Genomic DNA, 23,589 nt, shown 5'->3' with positions numbered 1-23,589 from the left:
AGATGGGGTTCCAACACCACATTTAATTACAGAGCATATTTCAGTGCTTTCAAATACCTGAAAGATGCTTTGTGAGCAGAGAGAAACAGTATATACGTTTCAGGGTAAGCCTAATGGGTCCAAAAAACTGTGTATCTCGTGTATTATAATCCCTTTCTTCCTTATTGGGCTAATAGAATTACTATAAGAGGCAATTAACAAAAAAGAATTTGTTTTACTTCATGGTCCTGTAGCACAAACTGCTGCCCCACCAGTGAATTTAGCACAAAACAAGCCAAATGTTAAAGAAAAGGAGGACCTTCTGAATATCTGAAAGTAGGCTGTTTCACAAATATGAATTAATCTAATTTGCACTGCAATCTTACAAGGTAATTCTAGTTATCCCTTTTACCAAATTAAGAAACCGAGGGTTAGAGAAATTAATTATTTGTCCATGATTTAATATCTTTCTAGTTAACTGGTGGTGCTGGTGGGTGGGTGCAGTGGGAAGAGAGTCTATTTGAATCCAGATGCATCTGACTTCAAAACTTTATCTTTTCTTAAGATAAAGGTCCCCTGCTTGACAAAATGGAACATATTTATTGACATGAAACAGGCAGGACTACTTAATCTTCTTCTAAATTTGTGAGGGCTGTTCCCAGAAATGGAAAAAAAAAAAAAAAAGAGGATCTCGCTCCTATATCCTGCCCCAGATACCACCCCTACCCATTTTCCAATAGGTTGATGTCTTCCCAGGATTTTTATGAGACTACCTTGTTTGAAGCACTAGACTAAATCACTAAGTGTAGTTAGGGGAACAACCAAGAACAGAGCCCTGGATATTCCAACATTTAAAGGTCTGGTAGGGGAGACAGATTGCTAGAAAAGTCCAAAAGTGAGCAGTCAGTAAGGTTGGAGAACACCAGATAAAGATGGCAAATGCTTAGAAAATAAAGTTATTTCAGGGAAGAAGAAGTGGTCAACAGTTACAAATCCTACTGAGAGGCTGAGTAAAATGAGGCCAGAGAACCAATTATTAGTTTAGGCAAAATCTGAGTAACTCGTGATCTAGTTAAGACAGTTACATAGAGGCAGGTAACTGAAGCACAACTGAGGTAGATTTACTTTACCTCTTTTCTTCAAAAAACCAAAACTTCTTTTAGTATTCCAGGTACTGCCTACCATACCACAGTTCTAAATACTGGTAAGAGAATGTTTCATTTATTGGTTTGTTTGTTGTTTGTTTTGTAACATTTCCCTGGTCTTTCTGAAAACATACTTTCAGAATTAATACCATCAGAAAGGATTTCCACAATGGATTTCAAACAGAAATCCTATTATTCTATGTTCTATTCTTCCCTACATCAAAGATTAAGATGGTCCTTCCTCTTTATTCTAATAGCACCTTTTCCTTCCTAGCACTTAACACTATTTCAGTTATATCTGTGATTATTTTTTTAATGTTTGTCTCTGGGGCTACACTGTGAGTCCCACGAGGATGATAGCTGTGTCTGTCTTGCTTACTGTTCCTTTTCTTACTCTAACAGTATCCATATTCAGTACATGATAAGAATTCAACAAATTTTAACTACTCTATTTTTGTGAATGAATTTTTTCTTTCTTTTCCTAATTTGTTGAGGTCCTTTTAAATATATCTTTTTTTTTATTTTAAGGACTCAAAAGTCACTCATTCATTCATAAATATATATTAATCAAAATTTGTTAGTTTCTGGACTAGAAAGGAAAAATATCACATTTGTTTTAGAGATGAAAATGTGAGGCTAATGAGTAATTTCTTTGCTAAGTAGTAAAATCACAAATTGAAACAAAAGCCATATAATATTAATATTCATGTATTATGAACAAAAATCATTGCTATTATACCCAATATTCTTGGAATGCCTATTGTGTATGAATGCTATACCATATATGAAGAATTCATTGGTGAGCAAGAGAGACAAGATTTCTACTCTAATGGTTTACAATTTGTTCCACTATATTGTCTCCTCAATGATCTTGTTTTTAATATTTTACTAATGATTCAGTAATGTCACTAACATCTTCCTAACTTTCTCTAAAATATAAAGACTTCTATAAATCCTGGGAAGTTAGGAAAGAGGAGTCTAAGCCATAAAAAATAATATATACTATTCTGCGAGAATAGCCTTTAAACAAATTTCTTACATACTATATAGCTCTTCCACATTTTATCTAGATACTTCTCAAAAAGAAAAAAATATTTAGAACACAGGAAGGGCTCAGGGACGATGATAGAATAAGAGTATCCTAAGCTCACTTTGACCCATGAACACACTAAGGTAACAGTTATATTTATGTCACTAACTCTGAAAATGTCCTAAGACAGAACAGATGTCCTATAACTACTAATAGTGAGAAAGCCACACTGAAAGGGAAGAGGCAGAGACTTAATTGGGAACCAAACCCTCAGCATGACTAATCACAAATGAGAGAAACAACATCAGCAAGGAGAAGTGAGGGAATCAGGCCACATATAAGCACTCCTGGCACTGGGGACCCACACTGGGAAGATGAGTCCCAAAACATTTACCTTTGAAAACCAGCATGAAGTTAACTAAAGAATCTTTAAAAATTGGGGGATTCTGCTAAAGGGCACCACAGAACCTCTTCTATTCAACGGCACTATTTCAAGACTGGGGATGTAGCTGTCATACCTAATACATAGAAACACAGAGAGTTAGACAAAAGAAGAGACAGAGGAGTATGTCCTGAATGAAACAAGACAAAATCATAGTAAAAGTGCTAAATGAAACAGAAATAAGCAGTATGCCTGAAATGAGTTCAGAGTAATGGTCATAAAGATACTTACTCAACTTAAGAAAACAATGAACTCTTTGAAAACTTCAAAGAAAAGATAGAAAATAAACAACTGGAGCTGAAGAATTCAATAGCTAAAATAAAACATACACTAGAGGAAATCAACAGATTAGAAGATACAGAAGAAAGAATCAGTAATCTGGAAGACAGAACAATGGAAAGCAATCAAGCTGAACAGTGAGTGGAAAAAATTATAAGAAATAAGGATAGGTTAAAAAAAGAAATAAGATTAGGTTAAGGGACTCAGACATTATCAAGTGTAATAACATTGTATTATAGGGATCCTAGAAGAAAAAGAGAAGAAGGGTGCAAATTTGAAGAAATAATAGCTGAAAACTTCCCTATTCAGAGAAAGAAAACAGATATCTACATCTAGGAAGCACAGAGAGATTCTAATAAGATTAACCCAAGGAGATCCATGCTCAGACACATAAGAACTGAAGTAGCAAAGTGTAATGACAAAGATAGAATTTTAAAAGCAGCAAGTAAAAAACAGTAACACCAAGGGAAATAGCCCATAAAGTGATCAGCTGATTTTTCAGAATAAATTCTACAGGCACAAAGAGAGTAGCATTATATTTTCAAAGTGCTGAAAGGAAAAAAAAATCTACAATCTAGAATACTCAGTAAGTTTATTACTCAGAACAGGAAAAATAAAAATTAAAGGAGTTCTTCACTGCTAAACTAGCCTTATAAGAAATGTAAAGGAAATTATTTAAGAGGTACAAAAGGCCACAACTAGAAATAAAATTATGAAAAAAAAAAAACACAGGTAAAAGCAAACCTATAGTAAAGGTAGTAAGTAGATCAATCACTTATAAAGCCAGTATAGGGTACCTGGGTGGCTCAGTTGGTTAACATCCAACTCTTGATTTCAGCTCAGGGTTTTGAGATCAAGCCTAGCGTCAGACTCTGTGCTCAGCAGAGAGTTTGTTTAAGAGTCTCTCTCCATCTACTTTAGCCCCCCTCTCCCCACTCAGTCTCTTAAATAAATTAATAAATCTTAAAAAATTAAAATAAAGCCAGTATAGAGGTTAATACACAAAACCAGGAAAATCAATTATATCAGCAAAAATTAGTCAAAAAATAAACAAAATTAAAATAGGTAAAATATGATATCACACACATAAAACGTGGAGGGGGTAATAAAAATATAGTACTTTTAGAATGTTTTAGAATTTAAGCAACCATCAATTTAATAGAGACTGCTATACATATAAGATGCTATATAGGAACCTAACTGTAACCACAAATCAAAAACCTATGATAGATACAAAGAATAAAGAGAAAGAAATCCATGCATATTACTTAAAAAGGCATTAAATCATAATGGAGGAGAGTAAGAGAAAAAGAAAGGAACAAAAACCCAGAAAACAAGTGACAAAATGTCAATATGTATATATCTATTAATAATTGCTTTAAATATAAATTAACTAAATACTTCAATCAAAACAATTCAATCAAAGACCCTTTATCCAGAAAGGATAAAAAACCAAGACCTATTTATATTCTGCCTACAAGACACTCACTTCAGACCCAAGGCACATACAGACTGAAAGTGAAGGGATTTTGAGAAAAGATATACCCTAAACATGGAAGTTGAGAAAAAAAAAAAAAAAGAAAGAAAGAAAGAAAGAAAGAAAGAAAGAAAGAAAGAAAGAAAGAAAGAAAGAAAGAAAGAAAGAAAAAGCTTGGGTTTGTAAACCTGTATCAGACAAAACAGACTTTAAAATGATGACTATACCAAGAGACAAAGGAGGGCATGACAAAATGATAAAGGGATCAATCCAACAAGAGGATATAACAATTGTAAATATCTATGTCCCCAACATTAAAGCACCTAAAACAAGGCACTACTAAAGGGAGAAACTGAAAACAACAACTAATACCCATTTTACATCAACGGATCATCCAGACAGAAAATCAACAAGGAAACAGTGGATTCGAGTGACATATTAGACAGGATAGGACAGATATATACTGATCATTCTTCAAAAATAGAGTAATACACATTCTTTTGAAGTGCACATGAAATATTCTCCACTATAGATCATTTTAAATCCACAAAAAAAGTCTCAGTAAGGTTAATAAGACTGACATCATGTCAAGTATATTTTCTGACTACAACAGTATGAAACTAGAAACAAATTTTAAGAAAAAGCTGGGAAAAACACTGACACATGGAGGCTAAGCAACATGCTAATAAACAACAATGGGCAAACCAAGAAAATGGAGGAAATATAAAAACACATAGAGACAAAAGAAAATGGAAATACATTGTTCCAAATTTTTAGGACAAAGCAAAAGTGGTTCTTTATAGCAATGCAAGCCTGTCCCAAGAAACAATAAAAATCTCAAACAACCTAACCTTACACCTAAAGGAGCTAGAAAAAGGACAAACAAAATCCAAACCAGTAGAAGGATGGAAATAATAAAGATTAGAGCATAAATAAATGAAATAAACACTAAAAAACATTAGAGCAAATTAATGAAACCAGGAGTAACTTTTTAGAAAAGATCAACAAAATTGATAAATCTTTAGCTAGAATTTAAAAAAAGAGGGAGCATTCAAATAAACAAAATCGGAAATGAAAGAGGAGAAATAACAACCAAGACCACAGAAATGCAAAGGAATATAAAAGAATACTGTAAAACTTGACATGCCAACAAATAGGCCAAACTAGAAGAAATGGCCAAATTCCCAGAAACATATATCTACCAAATCAGGGAGAAATAGAAAATTTGAACACACAAAATTGCCAGCAATGAGATTGAGTCCGTCATCAAAAAACTCCCAAGAAATAAAAGTTCACAACAAGATGGCTTCACAGGAGAATTCTACCAAACATTTACAGAACAGTTAATACTGATTCTTCTGAAATTATTCCAAAAAGAGAAGAGGAAGAAAAGCTTCCAAGTTCATTCTATGAGCCCTACATTACCCTGATACCAAAACCAGATAAAGACACTATAAAAAAGAGAACTATGAGCCAAGATATCTGATGAACATAGATGCAGAAATCTTCAACAAGATATTACCAAACTGAATCCAACAACACATTAGAAAACCCATTCACCACAATCAAATGGAATTTATTCCCAGGATGCAAAATTGGTTCAATATTTGTAAATCAATCAATCTGATACATCAACAAGAGAAAGGATAAGAACCATATGATCATTTCGGTAGATACAGAAAAAGCAGGTGACAAAATATAGCATCCATTCATGATAAAAAAAAAAAAACCTTAACAAAACATTTTTAGGGATCCCTGGGTGGCGCAGCGGTTTAGCGCCTGCCTTTGGCCCAGGGCGCGATCCTGGAGACCCAGGATCGAATCCCACATCGGGCTCCCAGTGCATGGAGCCTGCTTCTCCCTCTGCCTATGTCTCTGCCATTCTCTCTCTCTCTCTCTCTCTCTCTCTCTGTGACTGTCCTAAATAAAAAAGAAATTTCAGAGGGAATATACTACAATATAATAATAAAGACCATATATGAAAAATCCACAGCTAACATCATACCTAATGGTGAAAACTGAAAGCTTTCCCACTAAATCAGGAACGAGGTGTCCACTCTCACAACTCTTAATCAACATAGTACTGGAAGTCCTAGCACAGCAATTAGACAAGAGAAAGGAATAAAATATATCTAAATTAGTAAAGAAGAAGTGAAACTTTCACTAATTGAAGATTACATGATACTGTATATTGAAAATCCTAAAGACTCCACCAAAAAGTACTAGAACTGATAAATTATTTCATTAAGGTCACAGAATACAAAATCAATGTACAGAAGTCCATTGCATTTCTACACACTAATGATGAAACAACAGAAATAGAAATTAAGAAATACCATTTGCAATTACACCAAAAATAATAAAATACCAAGGAATATACTAAGGAGGTAAAAGACCTCTACTCTGAATACTATACAACAGTGATGAAAGAAATTGAAGATGATACAAATAAATGGAAAGATAGTCTATGCTCATGTATTGGAAGAACAAATACTCTTAAAATGTCCATACTACCTAGAGCAAACTACAGATTTAATCCCTATCAAAATACCAAAAGCATTTTTCACAGAAGCAGGACAAATAATCCCCAAATTTGTATAGAATGACAAATGACTTTGAATAGTTAAAACAATCTTGAAATAGAAAAACAAAGCTGGAGGTCACAATTCCCAATTTCAAGTTTTATTACAAAGCTGTAGTAATTGGAACAATGTGGTACTGACACAAAAATAAATAGATCAATAGGACATGATTGAAAGCCTGAAAAAAACCTGTGGCTTTATGGTCAGTAATCTTTGATAAAGCAGGAAAGAATATCCAATGCTAAAAGGACAGTCTCTTCAACAAATGGTGTTGAGAAAACTGGACAGCTACATGCAAAAGAATGATCCTGAGCCACTCTCTTATACACAAAAATAAACTCCAAGTGGATTAAAGACCTAAATGTGAGACCTGAAACTAAAATTCCTAGAAGAGAACACACTAATATCTCTGACATCAGCAGTAGCAACATTTTTCTAGATAGGACTCTGAGGCAAAGGAAATAAAAGCAAAAAATAAGCTTTTGGGACTATATCAAAACAAAAGGCTTCTGCACAGCAAAGGAAATTATCAATAACACTAAAAGACAACATACTAAATGGGAGAAGATATTTGTAGATGACATGTCTGATTAGGGGCTATTATCCAAAGCATATAAAGAATTAATACAACTACACACACACACACACACTCCAATTAAAAAGGGTAGAAGAACAGACATTCCTCCAAAGAAGCATAAAGATGGTTAACAGACATATGAAAATGTAAATTTCTAGAAACATATAACTTCCAAAAACTGAATCAGGAAGAAATAGAAATTTTGAACAGAACAGCAGTGAAATTCAATCAATCCCCAAAGCTGAAGTTCAAGATCACATGGCTTCACAGGAGATTTACATCAAACATTTAAAGAAGAGTCAATATTACTTTTTCTCAAACTATTCTTCTTAATAATTTCTTATTCCAAAAAAGGGTAGAGGAAGAAATATCCAAATCACATCAGGCCAGTATTACCCTGACACAAAAACCAAAGACATTACAAAAAAAGAAAAAAAAGAAACTACAGTCCAACTTCTCTGATGAACTTAGATGCAAAAATTCCCAACAACATATTAGCAAACTGAATCCAACAATATATTTTAAAAAATCATTCACCACAATCAAGTGAGATTTATTCCTGAGATGTAAAAATGGTTCAGTATTTGCAAATCAATGTGACACATCACATTAACAAGAGGAACTGAAAAAAGAACCCAGTCATCTCAATAGATGCAGAAAAAGCATTTGACAAGATACAACATTCATTCATGAAAAAACTCAACAAAGTAGATTTAGAAGTAACATATATCAAGAAAATAAAGGCCATATATGAAAAACCCGCAGCTGGTATCATACTCAATAGCAAAAAAAAAAAAAAAAAGAAAAAGAAAGAAAGAAAAGAAAGCTTTTCCTCTAAAATCAGTAATAAGACAAGCGTGTCCACTCTTACCACTTTTATTCAACACAGTACAGGAAGTCCTAGCTGCAGCAATCAGATAAGAAAAAGAAATAAAAGGCATCAAAATTGGCAGTGAAGATAAAATTTTCATTATTTTCAGATGACATGATACTATATATAGAAAGCCCTAAAGACTCCACCAAAACAAAACTATTAGAAATGGTCAATGAATTCAGGAGAGTTTTGGAATATAAAGTTAATATACAGAAATCTGCATTTCTATATACTAATTATTAAGTAGCAGAGATAGAAATTAAGAAAATAATCTCATTTACAACTGCCCCCCCCCCCAAATAAAACAGTTAGGGATAAATTTAACCATGAAGGTGAAAGACCTGTACTCTATAAAATATAAGACATGAGTGAAAGAAATTGAAGATGGCACAAATTTAAAGATATTCCATGTTCATGGACTGGAAGAATTAATATTGTTAAAATGCCCCTACTCAAATCAATCTTTAAATTAAATGCAATCCCTATCTAAATACCAACAGCATTTTTCACAGAACTGGAACAAATAATACTAAAATTTGTGTAGAACCACAGAAGACCTGAAACAGGAAAGCATCTTGAGAAAGAAGAATAAATCTGGAAATATCAAAATTCCAGAGTTCAGGTTATACATAAAGTTACAGTAATCAAAATAATGTAGCCCTGGCACAAACAAAAGATACATAGATCAATAGAATTGGATAGAGAGCCCCAAATTAGATCCACACCTACACAGTCAATTAATTTATGAAAAAGGAGACAAGAATACACAATGGGGAAAAGAGAGTCTCTCAGTAAATAGTGATGGAAAAAATGGACAGTTACATACAAAAAAATGAAACTGGACCACTTTCTTCCACTGTTCACAAAAACAAATTCAAGATTAAATACCTAAATGTGAGACTTGAAATCATAAAACACTTCAAAGAAAACAGAGGGAGTAATCTTGAGAACATCAGCTTTAGCAACGTATTTATGGATATGTCTCCTGAGGCAAGGGACACAAAAGCAATGAACTATTTAGGTTACACCAAAATAATAAGCTTTTGCACAATGAAGGAAATCATCTACAGAACAAAAAGTCAACATACTGAATGGGAGAAGATATTTGCAATTGATTTTTCTGATAAGGGGTTACTATCCAAAATGTATGAAGAACATGTAAACCTAACACCAAAAGAACAAAAAATCCAATTAAAAAATGGGCAGAGGTGCTGAGTAGTCATTTTTCCAAAGAAGATACACAATGGCTAACAGACACATGACATCACTGATAATCAGGGAAATGCAAATCAAAAGCACAATGAGATATCACTTCTCACCAGTGACATGGTTAACATCAAAAAGACAAGAAACAAGTGTTGGCAAGGAAGTGGAGGAAGGGAATCCCTGAGAATTTGGTTTGCCTTTGCAGGAATACAAGTACAACCACTGTGGAAAACAGTATGGAGATTCCACAAAAAATTAAAAATAGATATGCCATATGATCAGTAATTCCACTACAGCATATTTATACCCTGAAAAATGAAAATAGAACTTTGAAAAGATATATTTTCAATGTTTATTGAAGAATGTTTATTATAGAATTATTTACATTATGTAAGATATGAAAGTAATTCAAGTGTCCAGTGATAAAAGAATTGATATAGAATGTATAGTACAAAAAATGTGTAGTACATATATTTGGTGGAATAGTCGTCATAAAAAACTGAATGAGGTCTTGCCATTTTTGACAGCATGTATGTTCCTAGAAGACATTATGCTAAGTACATAAGACAGAATAAGAAAAATACCATATAATTTTATTTATATGTCAAATCTAAACAAAATAAAGCAAACAGAAAGACTCCAATGCAAAGAACAAAATGGTGGTTGCCAGCGGTGATAATAATATTGTAATAACATTTAATGGTGGCAGATGGTGACTATACTTATTGTTCTGAGGACTGAGTAATATACAGAGTTGAATAGAATGTTGTACACCTTAAACTGATATAAGACTGCATGTTAATTATACATACATACATACAGTTTGTGTTTTGGAGTTTTAAGAAATCTTTCTTATCCTGCACTAGAAAGGTATTTTCCTATACTATCACTATTTTTACATTTACACTCATCTCTTTCATCCTTTGGAGTACACATTGTATATAGTGTTTTATGAGAATCCAGTTCTATTTTCCCCTATCTTCATATGAGTCTTCATATGATTTTCTTAACACTCTATACTAACCACTGTTCCTTTCCCTAACAGTATGTGTACAATTTCTGGTGTAAACATTTTTCTGTGTTTTTGTATTTGTTTAATGAGATTTCTTCTTATGTGAACTAATAGCTCAGGGAGACTGTTAGTTTTCTACATATATAGTCATATCATCCATAAATTGTAACAGTTTTTTCTTTTCCTAATACTTATTCTCTTATTTCTTCAAATATTATGATATATAGCAGTATTAATAGGATAATTATCCATATTTCTGAAATATATGCACCTAAACTTCATTTGTTTAACTTTTAACGTTAGCTATAGGTATTTTTTTTAATGTAACTTTAACCAAATAAAAAAATTCTGTTCCATCCTAGTTTTCTGAGCATTTTTTAAATAAGAAGGAGGCATCAAATTTCAACATATGCTTTTTCTGCTTATTTTGAATAAATATATAATATTTTTCTTTTAGTTAAGTGCTATAGTGAATTATATTGATAGTTTTTTTTTTTTAATGTTGAACCATCCTTTCATGTCTGGGATCAAATTTCTTGGTCTGCTTGTATTTTAAATATGCCACTTGATATTTTATTTTGAAAACTTTTCATCAGTATTTATTAAACACAATGGATTTATCACTTCCCTTGCATGCATTGTCATAATCCATTTTTTTAGAATCAAGATTATACTGGTTTCATTGTCACAACATATTCTATTATTTAGAATTCATTAAGTTTTCATTTGTGACTTAATTTATTTTACTTTGTTAGAAAAACTGAAATACATATTAATGAGAACAACGGTCTAATAATGTTTTAGGCTTTGAATTTTCATGTTTCTTCCTAATCAATACATCAAATATGTCAATAATTCATTTTGAGCAATTATTTTTTATAAGAATTTGTATATTACTAATGAAGTTGGCATTTAAGAATAAATTTCATATTCATAACTTTTCTCCTACATGTTTTACAACAAACTTTAAAAGAAAATTAGATTTTAAATGTGTAGCCAGTTAGACCTAGTGCTAATACAATAATTACATGAGGTAGTGAAAAGGCACTTAATGTGCAGAATGAACAGCATTCCCTAAACTAATGCTACTGATAGCATAAGAAAAGTCCATCACTTTGAAACAAAACAAAACAACAATAAAACTTAAGAAAAGCCAGGGATATTTTCTAGCCAGCTCCTTAATAATCGCTATTTAAGTAATATCTCAAATTAAAAGTTAAAGAATTAGAATTTTTCTATTTGAAATTTTCAAAGTTATATTTTATTTTTAACTTGCCTTTTATTACTGAGTTATTTAGAATTGGTTAGGGCTAAAACAAAAGCAACACAACAAAACTAAAAAAACATAACTAAAGCAACTTCTTTGGTGAAACTAATTGGAAAAGTATATACTTAGAGCTCAAGGCTAGACTTTTTGAAATTTGATACCTTTAAGTTCATGTAAGTTCCCAGTTTAAAGTATTCTTGGAGGGTATTCTCTGTCCCAAGGAGTTTTCAGAAGATATCTTGGTCACAACTTTTAAATAAATAGCAGGATACTTATTACATGCTGCATACATACAAACAGTCGTTTTTGTATACATGGTCTATCAAATAAACAAGTTTTTGTTGATTTCTGCTACTCTGTGTAACACATAGTGTTATGTGCTGTAGATTCAATACTAAATAAGACAGATTTTTTTGTTCTCCATAAACTCAATGTGTACACTGGAAATCAGACAAATAAAAGGACATTTTAATACATGAAAAAAGAGACTGCTTTTGACCACATAGTGCCAGATGTCTTACAATGAAGTTTACATTTTCTTAGTAAAACTGGACAAGTAAAGAAGGGCATGTTCCTTGGGCAGCCCGGGTGGCTCAGTGGTTTAGTGCCGCCTTCAGCCCAGGGCGTGATCATGGAGATCCAGGATCGAGCCCCACGATGGGCTCCCTGCGTGGAGCCTGCTTCTCCCTCTGCCTGTGTCTTTGCCTCTCTATCTCTCTGTCTCTCTCATGAATAAATAAATAAAATCTTAAAAAAAAAAAAAGAAGAGCATGTTCCTGTTCTTTAAGACCACAGACTGCAAGTTACAAATGTAATTTTCATCACAGAAATAGTCATTGCACTATTGTTTATAAGAGTGAAACACTAAAATTGATATGTACATTGTACATTTATATGCTAGGTAGCTGTAAAAAAATAAGAAACTGTTTCTAAATGTATCAGCATAGACAGTTCTCAGAAAGTAATATTGAGCTTTAAAAATTGCAGAATTCTTAACAAATAACATTTAGGCGGTCTAGTTCTGGAGTTAGCACATTTAACCATAGGATTGTACCATATGAGAGACTGATGGTACTACAAAATGGGTAATAGACATATATATTAATTGTACACAAAAATGTATCAGAAAGCTAGTGTCAAATTTATAACAGAGATGCCTCAGAAGCAAGAGGCAGGGTACTTTGATTTGGGAGAGAAACAAAGGAACTCGAATCATATATACATTTTTTCATACATTTATGATGGGATTATGTCCCAATAAACTCATCATAAACTGAATATATAAGTAAAAAATCATTTAACACACCTAACCAACCATATGTCTCAGCTTAGCATAGCCTACCTTAAATATACTCAGAACACTCACATTAGCATACAATTAGGCAAAAGCATCTAACATGAAGATTTTATAATAAAGTATTCAATGTCTCATGAAATTTATGGAATAATGTACTGAAAGTGAAAAATAGAATGGTTGTATGGGTACAGAATGATTCAATCAGCTGTTTACCCTTGTGATCGTGTGGGTGAAATTGCTGTGGCTCACTGCCACTGCCCAGCATCATGAGAGAGGATCATACCACATATTGCTAGTTCAGGAAAAGATCAAAATTCAAAATTTCAAGTACAGTTTCTACTGAATGCCTGTCACTTTCACATCATTGTAAAGTCAAGAAATCGTAAGTTGAACCATCATAAGCTGGAGACCATCTCTATGTGATTTTTTTCAAAAATAGGAAAGTAGGTAGTAAGTGGAAGGTAGGTAGCTAGCTAGGTAGGTAGCTATTCATTCAGTACTATTATATATTAGGCACTAATGTAAGTCTAAGCTCACTTCAGGGGGAAAAATGATAGGGTTTTTTTTTTTTTTTCAATAAAATACAAACATTTCAAACAGATTTCACAATGTTTTTTTCAGACTTGAGAATTCTTGGCTTATCCTTTCCTGGAAGAACATCTATATACAAGACAATCTGTAATCTGAAGGCTGCCTTAGGATCATGAAACAACAGCAGGGAAAATTAACTCAATGATTTTAATAATCATATCACCAAGCAAGAAAACACCCATTTATTAAAGTCCATATAAGGAGGTCCTATATTTGTGGGATGGGTAGAACATTTTAAAACTCCAACTTTCAAATTTAAATAGAAAAATATCCACTTAAGTATATTAAAATTGAGACTTTCTTGTAAGTGTACACTGTGACAAAGATAAAGATCACAGATTATGGAAAAAATCTTTGCAATGTCAAAAGCTGACAAAGGACTAAGAAACTCCAGAATATTAACCAGAAAAACACAAAAATTCTATTTAAAAAATAGGCACAAGATACAAACAGCTAATTTAGAAAACTACTCAAAAAGCTAATAAAAAACTTATGAGAAGATTCTTAAACTCAAAGAAATATATCTAGAACACTGGACGAATTTATAGATTATCTCATGTGTCTTTATGTAAGAGATAAACCATCTATGTCTACAATGCCATATTTGAGTTCTTAGGCTAAGCTGAATGACAACAAAACTCAGTGATTCAGCCAAGGTGAAGCCTATTCCTTGAGTGTGCAACCAGCCTCTGGAGAGCGCACTTCTATCTTGTTCTTCTAACTGTAGCTGCTTTGACTTTTCCCTTAAATCTATTTTCCATTTTTATTCCAAGCATTATTTTCATCTGGTTATCCAAAACCTCTTTAGAGAAAGAAAGTGTGCTTCCACATTTAAATAATCAGGATTATACTATGTCTAACAACCCTGAAATTCTTGTTTTTTTTTTTTTCTTTTTTTTTGGTTTTAGGCATTATTTCTTCTAAAGAGAACTCAGATAAAAGTAGTATGAATATTAAAAATATGTCTTGATGGAGAAACTAAGGCACGAAGAGGGTCAGTGGTGCATCTAAGGCTACAAAAAAATAATAATTAAGAAAGCTAGGATTTTAACTCAATAGTTCTGACATCAGAGACCATGTTCTTGACCATAGTTTTTGAAGCGGAATCACCAAAAGAGTCTATAAATAGCTAACTAACATAACGCTGTTTTTATAAAGTTTTTTTTTTTTTTAATTAATTATCAACCCTACTCTTTGTCAGGCACAGCCTTGAATACTGGAGCTACAAAGATGAAATTCATAGCCTAGTGGGGAAGACAGGCCAAACAGGTATTACATTATTTTGTGCATACTAAATTCAGCCTGATAAGTGCACTGATGCGAACGTGCCAGGATATGATGAAAGCAGAGAGCAGGAACATGTAATTTACCTAGGAGAGGCTCTAAAAACTTTCAGCCAAACAAGCTAGAGTTAGCCATGAAGGGGTTTTGGGGAGGTTAAACAACTCTAGGTAGGTAAAGAGAACAGACTAAGTCATCAGGAGTTTAGCGAGTTGAATAAAAAAACATGAGGTGAAATGAGGTTGAATTAAGGAAAGACAGAGCTCAGATCCTGGAGGGCCTTTGGATAAATGGCAAACCGTTTGGATTTAATCCCATAAGTGAATGGAGATTATAGATTCATAGATAGGACAGTAACAAAAACATGGATATATTTTAAATAGATAGTTTAGGTGGCAGGTTGGAAACTGATTCAAAAGTCTATTAGTCAAAAAAAGCTAAGTTATGCTTTGGTAACAAATAATCTTCAAATCTCAATGAGTTAATGCAGTAATGGATTATTTCTTAAATATCCAAAGTAAAGCTGGCTGGATAGCCCTCCCCTACCTGGTAGCTATACCATCTAAAATGTGTGTACTTTCAGATTACTGTGGCAAAGGAGAGAGAGAGCTGGAGGATATTGTGGGATGTTTTCAAGCACAGGGATCGGATATGGCATTCATCAATTTCTCTCATATCTCACCATCCCGGGCCCTGTGGCATGAACCAGCACAACTCCAAGAGGCTTTAGGCAATCACTTGAGTGTCTACTACAGAATAGAGCACTCCTTTCTCTTTCTTGTAAGAGGCCAAAAATACCTATAAATTATTATTGTACTGTTTGAGAAAAATTATTGTTATTCATGTATTCAATTCACTCAACACATTCTTTTTTGAGCACGTACTATGATCCAGGCATTCACATTGTTCCTGTGGGTAAATTCTTATTTGGCTTTTCATTTACACAATGAAATGTGCAAAGGACAAAGTAAGAGTAAGTGGAGTGGAAGGTGTAATATGGGCCAATTTTGCATCTTAGAGGCAGCTGTGAGGACTTGATTTTGACTGAAAAGAAGGGACTTAGAACATTCTATGCAATAGAGGGACATGAACTGACTTATTTTTTAAAAAAAGGATTCTTCTTGCTGCTCTACTGAGACTAGACTTGGATGGTAGGGTGTAAGCATTATCTCTACAAAGAAATTATATAGTAACCCAAATGAGCAATGGTGGGGGCTCAGCTCAGGATGGAAGCATGGGGCTGCTAAAAAGTGGTTAGAATCCTGATATATTGTGAAGATAAGGTTTGAAGATAAAGTTATCAGAACTTGAGGACGATTTAGACATGTGGTATGAGGTAAAAGGTCTTGAACTCCCAGGAGGAGAGCACTGCAGTCCACTGATGGGAGATGTACCTTTACCATTAAAACTTGTGAGATGGGTTCAGAAGGGCTTTAGAATATTAGTGTTCTAAATTAGTCAGATCCAATAGGTGCTTCCTTTAGAACTTCAAAGAATAACAATGTTTACGGAAAAGTTTTTTTCTTAGATGGAAAGCTTACCTCCAAATATTCCATTTTCCCATGTTGACAAGATTTCTTATATAATCTGTATAGATCTCTCTATGTAAAAATAAAACCAACTGGTTGGCAAACTATATAAATATCTTTCTTTTTAAAGCCAAATCAGGAAATATTAAGCTATGCTAGATTCATTTTGATGTGACACTTCATTTACTTTTTGTTAAGGGCATGCTTCCTTTCTGGGACCTGCCCATATTTCTATGTCTCTTGTAAAAATAAAACTGTTTATGTTATTTATCAATTATTAGTAGTAGTTAAATAAGGTATGCCTTTCTGGTGATTTGGTTCATTCACTGGGTGTGAATTAGTAGAACCGTAGGTCATATTTAAGCTGAATTTTGATGAAGGCAGAGAATGGGAGAGGAAGATTTTAGGCATATAGAACAGGACAAATAAATACATGAATATAAAAAGAAGATGACCAATTCATGAAAATAACAGAATTTAGGGTTCATGAGAGGGACAGTGGGTTTGGAGTTACAAGGAGTAAGAAACTGGGGCTGGTAAGGTTTGGTAAGATTGATTATGAAGTTATGTGTGGATAACATATCTAGTATAACTGCAAGTTTCAATTTTACCTTTAGGCTAAAATAAAGACAATGATGTTGAAATGTAAAAGAGTTGAAGAGCCTTACAAGAGAAAGATAGAGAAAAGACAATAGGAAGCAATTAGAAAGCCACCCAATAGAAGAGCAAAGTTGAGAGACAATTTAATCATTGGGAATCCAAGAGAACTAAGTTTCTAAACATGAGCACATCTAGCAGGAATAATAAGCTAACGTTATAAGCAATTATGTGGTTATACATTATTTTTTATACAATGATAAACTCCAGCTTTGATTTTTTTTTCTCCTACTAGGCTAAGGAAGTCAGAAAGTTTTACTACTGTAGGAAGCCCAGCTTGAAACCTAACTTTAAAGAATCCAAGTTGCTTTCATCTAATATATACTATCTAGAATCTGCCCCACTCAAGTAACCAAGAAATTCCAGAGGCAATTGTGTAGTTTTCAGCATCAAGTAGAGTGACTGTTTTCTTCAGGAAAGTGGATAGGCAATAGATACATATTAAAGAGCCATCCCCAAACACCAGTTTTACAGGAATGATGGCAATGCATAAATCATAGCATATATTATAAAACTTCAATGCAATAAAAAGACATATTACACATAAAGAGGGAAATAATGTTTATGAAATCACATAACCGAAAAGGATTAGTGTCCAGAACATAGTTTAGAGTTTGTTTACAAATTAATAAATAAAAGACAAGCCCATAGAAAAATCAGCAGAGGTTTAATAGGAAATTCACGGAAAATAAAACTGTAGTGTTTATTGAGCATATGTGAAAATATGTTCAAATGGACCGCTCTCAGTGTTTATCTTTGAGGGAAGAGGAAGGAGGAAAATTGCATTTGGAAAAAGCACAAAAGGAAATGCCACTTTGTAACATTTAATGCCTTTAGACAGTAAATAACAGAACAAATATTACTAAATGCTAACATTGGGTGATATGGGTGGTAATTGCATGTATATTTGGTTTGTTTTCTGTATTTTCTCCTGCATTTTTGAAATATTCCTTAATAAATTTTTACATATAATGATTTTACCATCCTGTTACACAAATATTCCCCCATCTATCATGTTTATGAGACAAAACGAGAAGGGAGGCAGTTATGAGTTAGAGGAAGAACATAAGAGTCAAGTTGGAATCCTAAATTCTGAACAGTCCCAAATCTGCCAGTTGATCACTTTGAGACTTTTAGCAAATCACTTATTGTTCTGAAACTCACTCATCTGAAAAATGTAACAAAACAAAACAAAACAAAACAAAAAAACCCAAAAGAAAAAAAACACAACAGTATCTACCTTTACCACACAAAGTTATTTTAAGGACTGAATTGTTTCATGTAAATGAAAGTTATGTTCATATGTGAAGAAAAGATATTGGTAATTCTCAAATCCCACATTTAATGTGAAATTCATTGGACGTATTTTACCATTTAGTGTCATTCTAAACTTAAAGAAACAGGCATTAGAAACAGAAAGGAGAATGTATCTTTTCTTACCGGATCTATCAGCTGGGAATAGAGTTCATGACAATTGTCAAAAATATACTTGTATGTAGAGTCCAGGCACGCTCTAACACAGTCCTTCACCACCATGCTGGCCTTTGGGGGGCTTTGCAGCTCCAGAACCTGACAAACAAATTATTTTCTTAAATTCAAAAAGAGAAGATTGCAATCCAGTATAAATAACTTAAACAACCTCAATAAATGTTTTTGGTTGATTTTTCTATGTTCAGTGAAATTGTGGTCTTAGCAATGTTTTAAGTGTATAAATACTTACTTTATCTTCTTGATATGACAACTCAGTGAAAATCATCATAGTTGTAAATATTCAAATGGAAACACTGAGAGTGACCAATTACAACATTATTCATCCACTCATACTATTTAATAATTCAACAATTATTTATCATCTACTGTATGTCTGACCATTATTATATTGCAATTGCAATGAATAAAAGAAATAAAAAAATCCCTTTCCTCATGGACCTAAATTCTAGTATATAACAAAATAAATCAGTAAAATATATTATATTGATGATGCACATTAAAAAGAAAAGTAAAGCAGAGAAGAAGGGATGGAAAGTGTTTCAGTGGAATAAAATGAACACAGAGAATACAATAGTAGGTGAATTCAGAGAAGTAAGAGGATGGAACCAGGGAAACTATCTATATCTAGACTATTTTACAAACCTTAGCTTTGATTAAGGTGGGAAGGAACTGGACTGTCTCAGCAGAAGAGCAAAGTGACCTAACTGAACTATCTTTTGAAAGGTTCCCTTCAGCTACTTAAGGTGGGCTATGAAAAAAGTAGAAAGACCAGTGATGAGAATAGCACAATAATTCAGTCAATATAGTGCTTGCTCTATGTTGTTAAGTAAGCTAGGGGCTGTTAAAATAAATCATATTATGTCTAATTTGAGAAGGAAGAGCGAACAGAATCTGCTAACAGATTGGATGATGTGAAAAAAAGAGATCGGTTAGGACCCCATGGTGTCAGCCTAAGTAACTGGTACAGTGGAGGTAGGTCAATTGAAATGAGCAAAGCTGTGCACAGGAAACTGGTAACTCAGTTTCAGGTCGGTTAAGATTGATCAGGTGGCTATGCATAGAAGTAGATTTCAAGTAGACATTTGGATATGAGTCTAGACTCATGCAGATGTCCGGGGCTAGAGATAAAAATGTAGAAATGATTAGCTTAAAGAAGGAAAAACTAAACAACGGTGTCTGGGAAATCCAGAGAAGAAAGGGTCTCCTGATTGATGAAATATATTGATACTGAACATTATAGGATAAGGATTGATAGGTGACCACTAGAATTCACAAACAATGGTCATTGGCGATTTTGATAAGATCATTCTTGGAAAAATGATGGAGTAAAAGTTTGACTGGAGTGAGTTCAACATTCCAGGTGATTTTGAAGATTAATATTGTTAAAATTTCAGTTCTCTCCAGATGAATCTTTAGATTTAATCCAATCCCAATCAACATCCCAGCAAGAACTAATAACACCTAAATAATTCTGAAAAAGAAGGATGTTCTTAAGATCTGCTCTATCTGATTTTAAGATTTTAAGATCTAATTTTAATATTTGCTATAAGGGGGCAGCCCGGGTGGCTCAGCGGTTTAGCGCCGCCTTCAGCCCAGGGCTTGATCCTGGAGACCTGGGATCGAGACCCACGTCGGGCTCCCTGCATGAAGCCTGCTTCTCTCTGTCTGTGTCTCTGCCTCTGTCTCTCTCTCTCTGTCTATCATGAATAAATAAAGTCTTAATAAAAATCCTTAAAAAAAAGATTTGCTATAAGGCTATAGTAATCAAGGGAGTATGTTAATGGTGAAAGTATAGACAACTGAACAGTATGCAGTCCAGAAATAGACTCAAACAATATGGACAAGTGATTTATTTTTAATAATGATGCAAAGTTAATTCAATGAATAAAGGATAATCAAAGGAAAAAAGCTATCTTTGACCCATACCTCATACCACACTAGAAAACAAAACAAAAAAAACCAACAAAACCTCTCAAAACACAGGACTAAACATATAAGATAAAATAAAACTTTTAGAAGAAGCACAGGAAAATCTCTTTGTGACCTTCATTTAGCCAGAAGCACCATCTACAAATAAAAAAACTGACAAAGTAAACATCAAAATTATGCACCTTTGCTATACAAATGTACTATTTGAAAATTAAAAGACAAAGCAGATAGGGAGAAAATGCTAACAAATAAAGTATCTGATGAAAATCTTGTATCCAGACTATATATAGAGATATAGATGTAGAAATGATTAGCTTAAAGAATAGTTATTTTTACAGTCTATTTCTAAAGTCTTAAAACATTATTTTTAGTAATCTGTAAAACGTGGGGCTTGAATTCATGGCACCAAGATGGAGTCACATGCCCTTCCAACTGAATCAGCTGGGTGCCCCAAAGAACTCTTAATACTCAAAAACAAAAACAAACAAAAACAAACAAACAAAAAAAAATCCAAAACACATAAAAATGAGCAAAACATTCCAACAGATTATTCATTAAAGAAATTCAGATGGCAAATCAGCCCAAGAAAGGATGATCATGGGACGCCTGGGTGGTTCAACAGTTAAGTGTCTGTCTTGCCCAGGGCGCGATCCTGGGATTTTGGAATCGAGTCCCGTATTGGGCTCTCTATGGGGAACCTGCTTCTCCCTCTGCTTATGTCTCTGCGTCTCTCTCTCTGTCTCTCATGAATGAATAAATAAAATCTTTTTTAAAAAAGGATGATCACTATTAATTGAGAAATAAAATTAAGACCATAATAGGATACTTCACTATTAGAATGGCTAAAAAATAGTAATAATAATTTCAACCACAGAAAATATCAAGGGTTTCACCAGATGATGTAGAGCAATTGGAACTCTTGTGCATTGCTGCTAGGAATACAAAACTGTACAACTGCTTTGAAAAAATAATTTGCCATTACTTGTAAAGTTAATCATACATTTATCAAATGATCCAGGAACTTCCCTTCAAGGCAAGTAAAAGCTTATGTTTACACTAATAATATGTATGTAAATATTTGTAACAGTATTGTTTATAACCCCAGCTAAGGGACAATTCAAATACCTGTTGTGTATACATAACCGAGAATTATTACCCAGCAACAAAAAAGAATAAACAGTTGATACACTCAACAAGATGGATGAATAGCCCATGTGTCATGCTATAAAGCATATTATTTCATTTACATGATATTCTGGAAAAGGCAAAACTAACTTGATGAGATGAGCATGGGGTGTTATACTCTATGTTGGCAACTGAATTTAAATAAAATATTTTTTTAAAAAAAGGAAAAGGCAAAACTATAGGGAGACAACAACAGATCAGTGGTCACCAAACACTGTGGGCAAAGATTTGAGTGTAAAGGGGCAGCAATAGGGAATTCTGGAGAACTATGGCACTGTTTTATCAGCTGGCTGTAGTGGTGGTTACACAACTACACATTTACCAAAACTAACAGATCTGTACAACAAAGGAACAGATTTTACTGTCTGTAATGGGAAAAGAAAAAAAAAATGGGAGGAGAAACTTGTTCAAAAGATACTGAGAGAATAGAAATTGGGAAGAAAACATGAAGAGGATGATTTTGAAGGGCTTTGGTATTAAAGGAAAAGAGGGGGCACTTGGGTGGTTCAGTTGGCAAAGTGTCTGCCTTTGGCCAAGGTCATGATCCCAGAGTCCTGGGATTGAGACTCAGATTGGGCGTTCTGCTAAGTGGGGAGTTTGGCTTCTCCTTCTTCCTTTGTCCCTCCTCCCTGCTTGTGTTCTCTCTCTCTCTCTCTCTCACAAATAAATAAATAAACAAAATGTCAAAAAAAAAAAGAAAAAAAAAAGGAAAAGAGGAATTAGGGTATAGTAGTGGAGAAGGAGTTCCTTGGAGTTCCTTGGAGAAGGAAGTAGAGTCCATCATTGAAGAGAGTGGGGAGGACTGATGCAACAGAGTTTTAGTACTTAGGAGGGGATGAAATCAATTGCACAGGTGGAATTGGTGGCCTTTTCTAGGAGAACAGACAGCTAATCAATAGTACTAAAAAACAAGGAAGAGTATATGGACACAGATGCAGGTAAGTAGATACGTGGGGTGGGTAGCAGGAGCATGTGGTCTGAGCTTGAGGAAGCTCTCCAGACTTTGCTCCTGTTTTGTTTTGTGTTTTTGGTTTTGGTTTTTGGTTTTTGTTTTTTCAGTGCAATAGGAAGCAAAGTACTCAGCTGGTAGTGAGGAGGGTGGAGGATGTGCTAGAAGTTTGAGACTTTGTTTCTTAACACTACAAGACTGATGACTGAGGAATGGCAGATATGTGGCACTTATAAAGGCACCCCTTACCCTCACTTCCATTTCCCCACTTCAGTGTGGATGGCAGGTATCACCTGTCAATAAAGTAACCTTTCCCTCTGAGCCTGGTTGGAGGCTAACAATCATTCTCTGCACACTGTTCCAACAGCTGCTGCCAAGATACCAGAATGGACATAAATTCCATTTATCCCAGTCACTCAATGTGGCTGTGATTTGAAGCCAAATGAATTTTATTTGAACTTTAAAAAATCCAAATGATTGCTGATACAGTATGGTTTTGTTTTCTCTCTGTCTCTCTCTTTCTCTCTCTCTCTCATATAGTACCATTTTTAGTGCTTCTAGGGAAAACAACCATGGGCAACTGAAAATTTTATTTTTTTTTCTGTACAGAAATTTTCTGAATAAACATCATAAAACTTTCTTTCAAAGAGCAAAATGTTTTTAGCCCATAGTCTGACAGGTAGTTTTAGGAGACACTTTACATGAATTGTCCCGCTAGCCAAATTATGATTGCAGAGAGCTTGCTGTTGCAGCAGAGTAGATCTATCTAAAAAGAAGTGCCTGCACAGTTTGGTAGAGAATAGATAGTTA

At 33.7% G+C, this 23,589-nt stretch overlaps 1 protein-coding gene across 7 annotated transcripts in view; it reads right to left on the bottom strand.

The window, feature by feature from the left end:
• UNC13C (unc-13 homolog C) overlaps nucleotides 1-23,589 on the bottom strand; it is a 586,284-nt gene that overhangs the window by 235,293 nt on the left and 327,402 nt on the right. For all 7 annotated transcript variants that reach the window (XM_077881171.1, XM_077881173.1, XM_077881169.1 and 4 more), the window contains one exon: nucleotides 18,666-18,794. In XM_077881171.1, the coding sequence (XP_077737297.1) occupies nucleotides 18,666-18,794 (129 nt within the window). The remainder of the gene's footprint in view (nucleotides 1-18,665; nucleotides 18,795-23,589) is intronic.

Source organism: Canis aureus, chromosome 32 (assembly GCF_053574225.1).
Source record: "Canis aureus isolate CA01 chromosome 32, VMU_Caureus_v.1.0, whole genome shotgun sequence".
Classification (NCBI taxonomy): domain Eukaryota; kingdom Metazoa; phylum Chordata; class Mammalia; order Carnivora; family Canidae; genus Canis; species Canis aureus.
The sequence above is the reverse complement of the archived record's forward strand: the minus strand, read 5'-3'. Positions and strand labels throughout refer to the sequence as shown.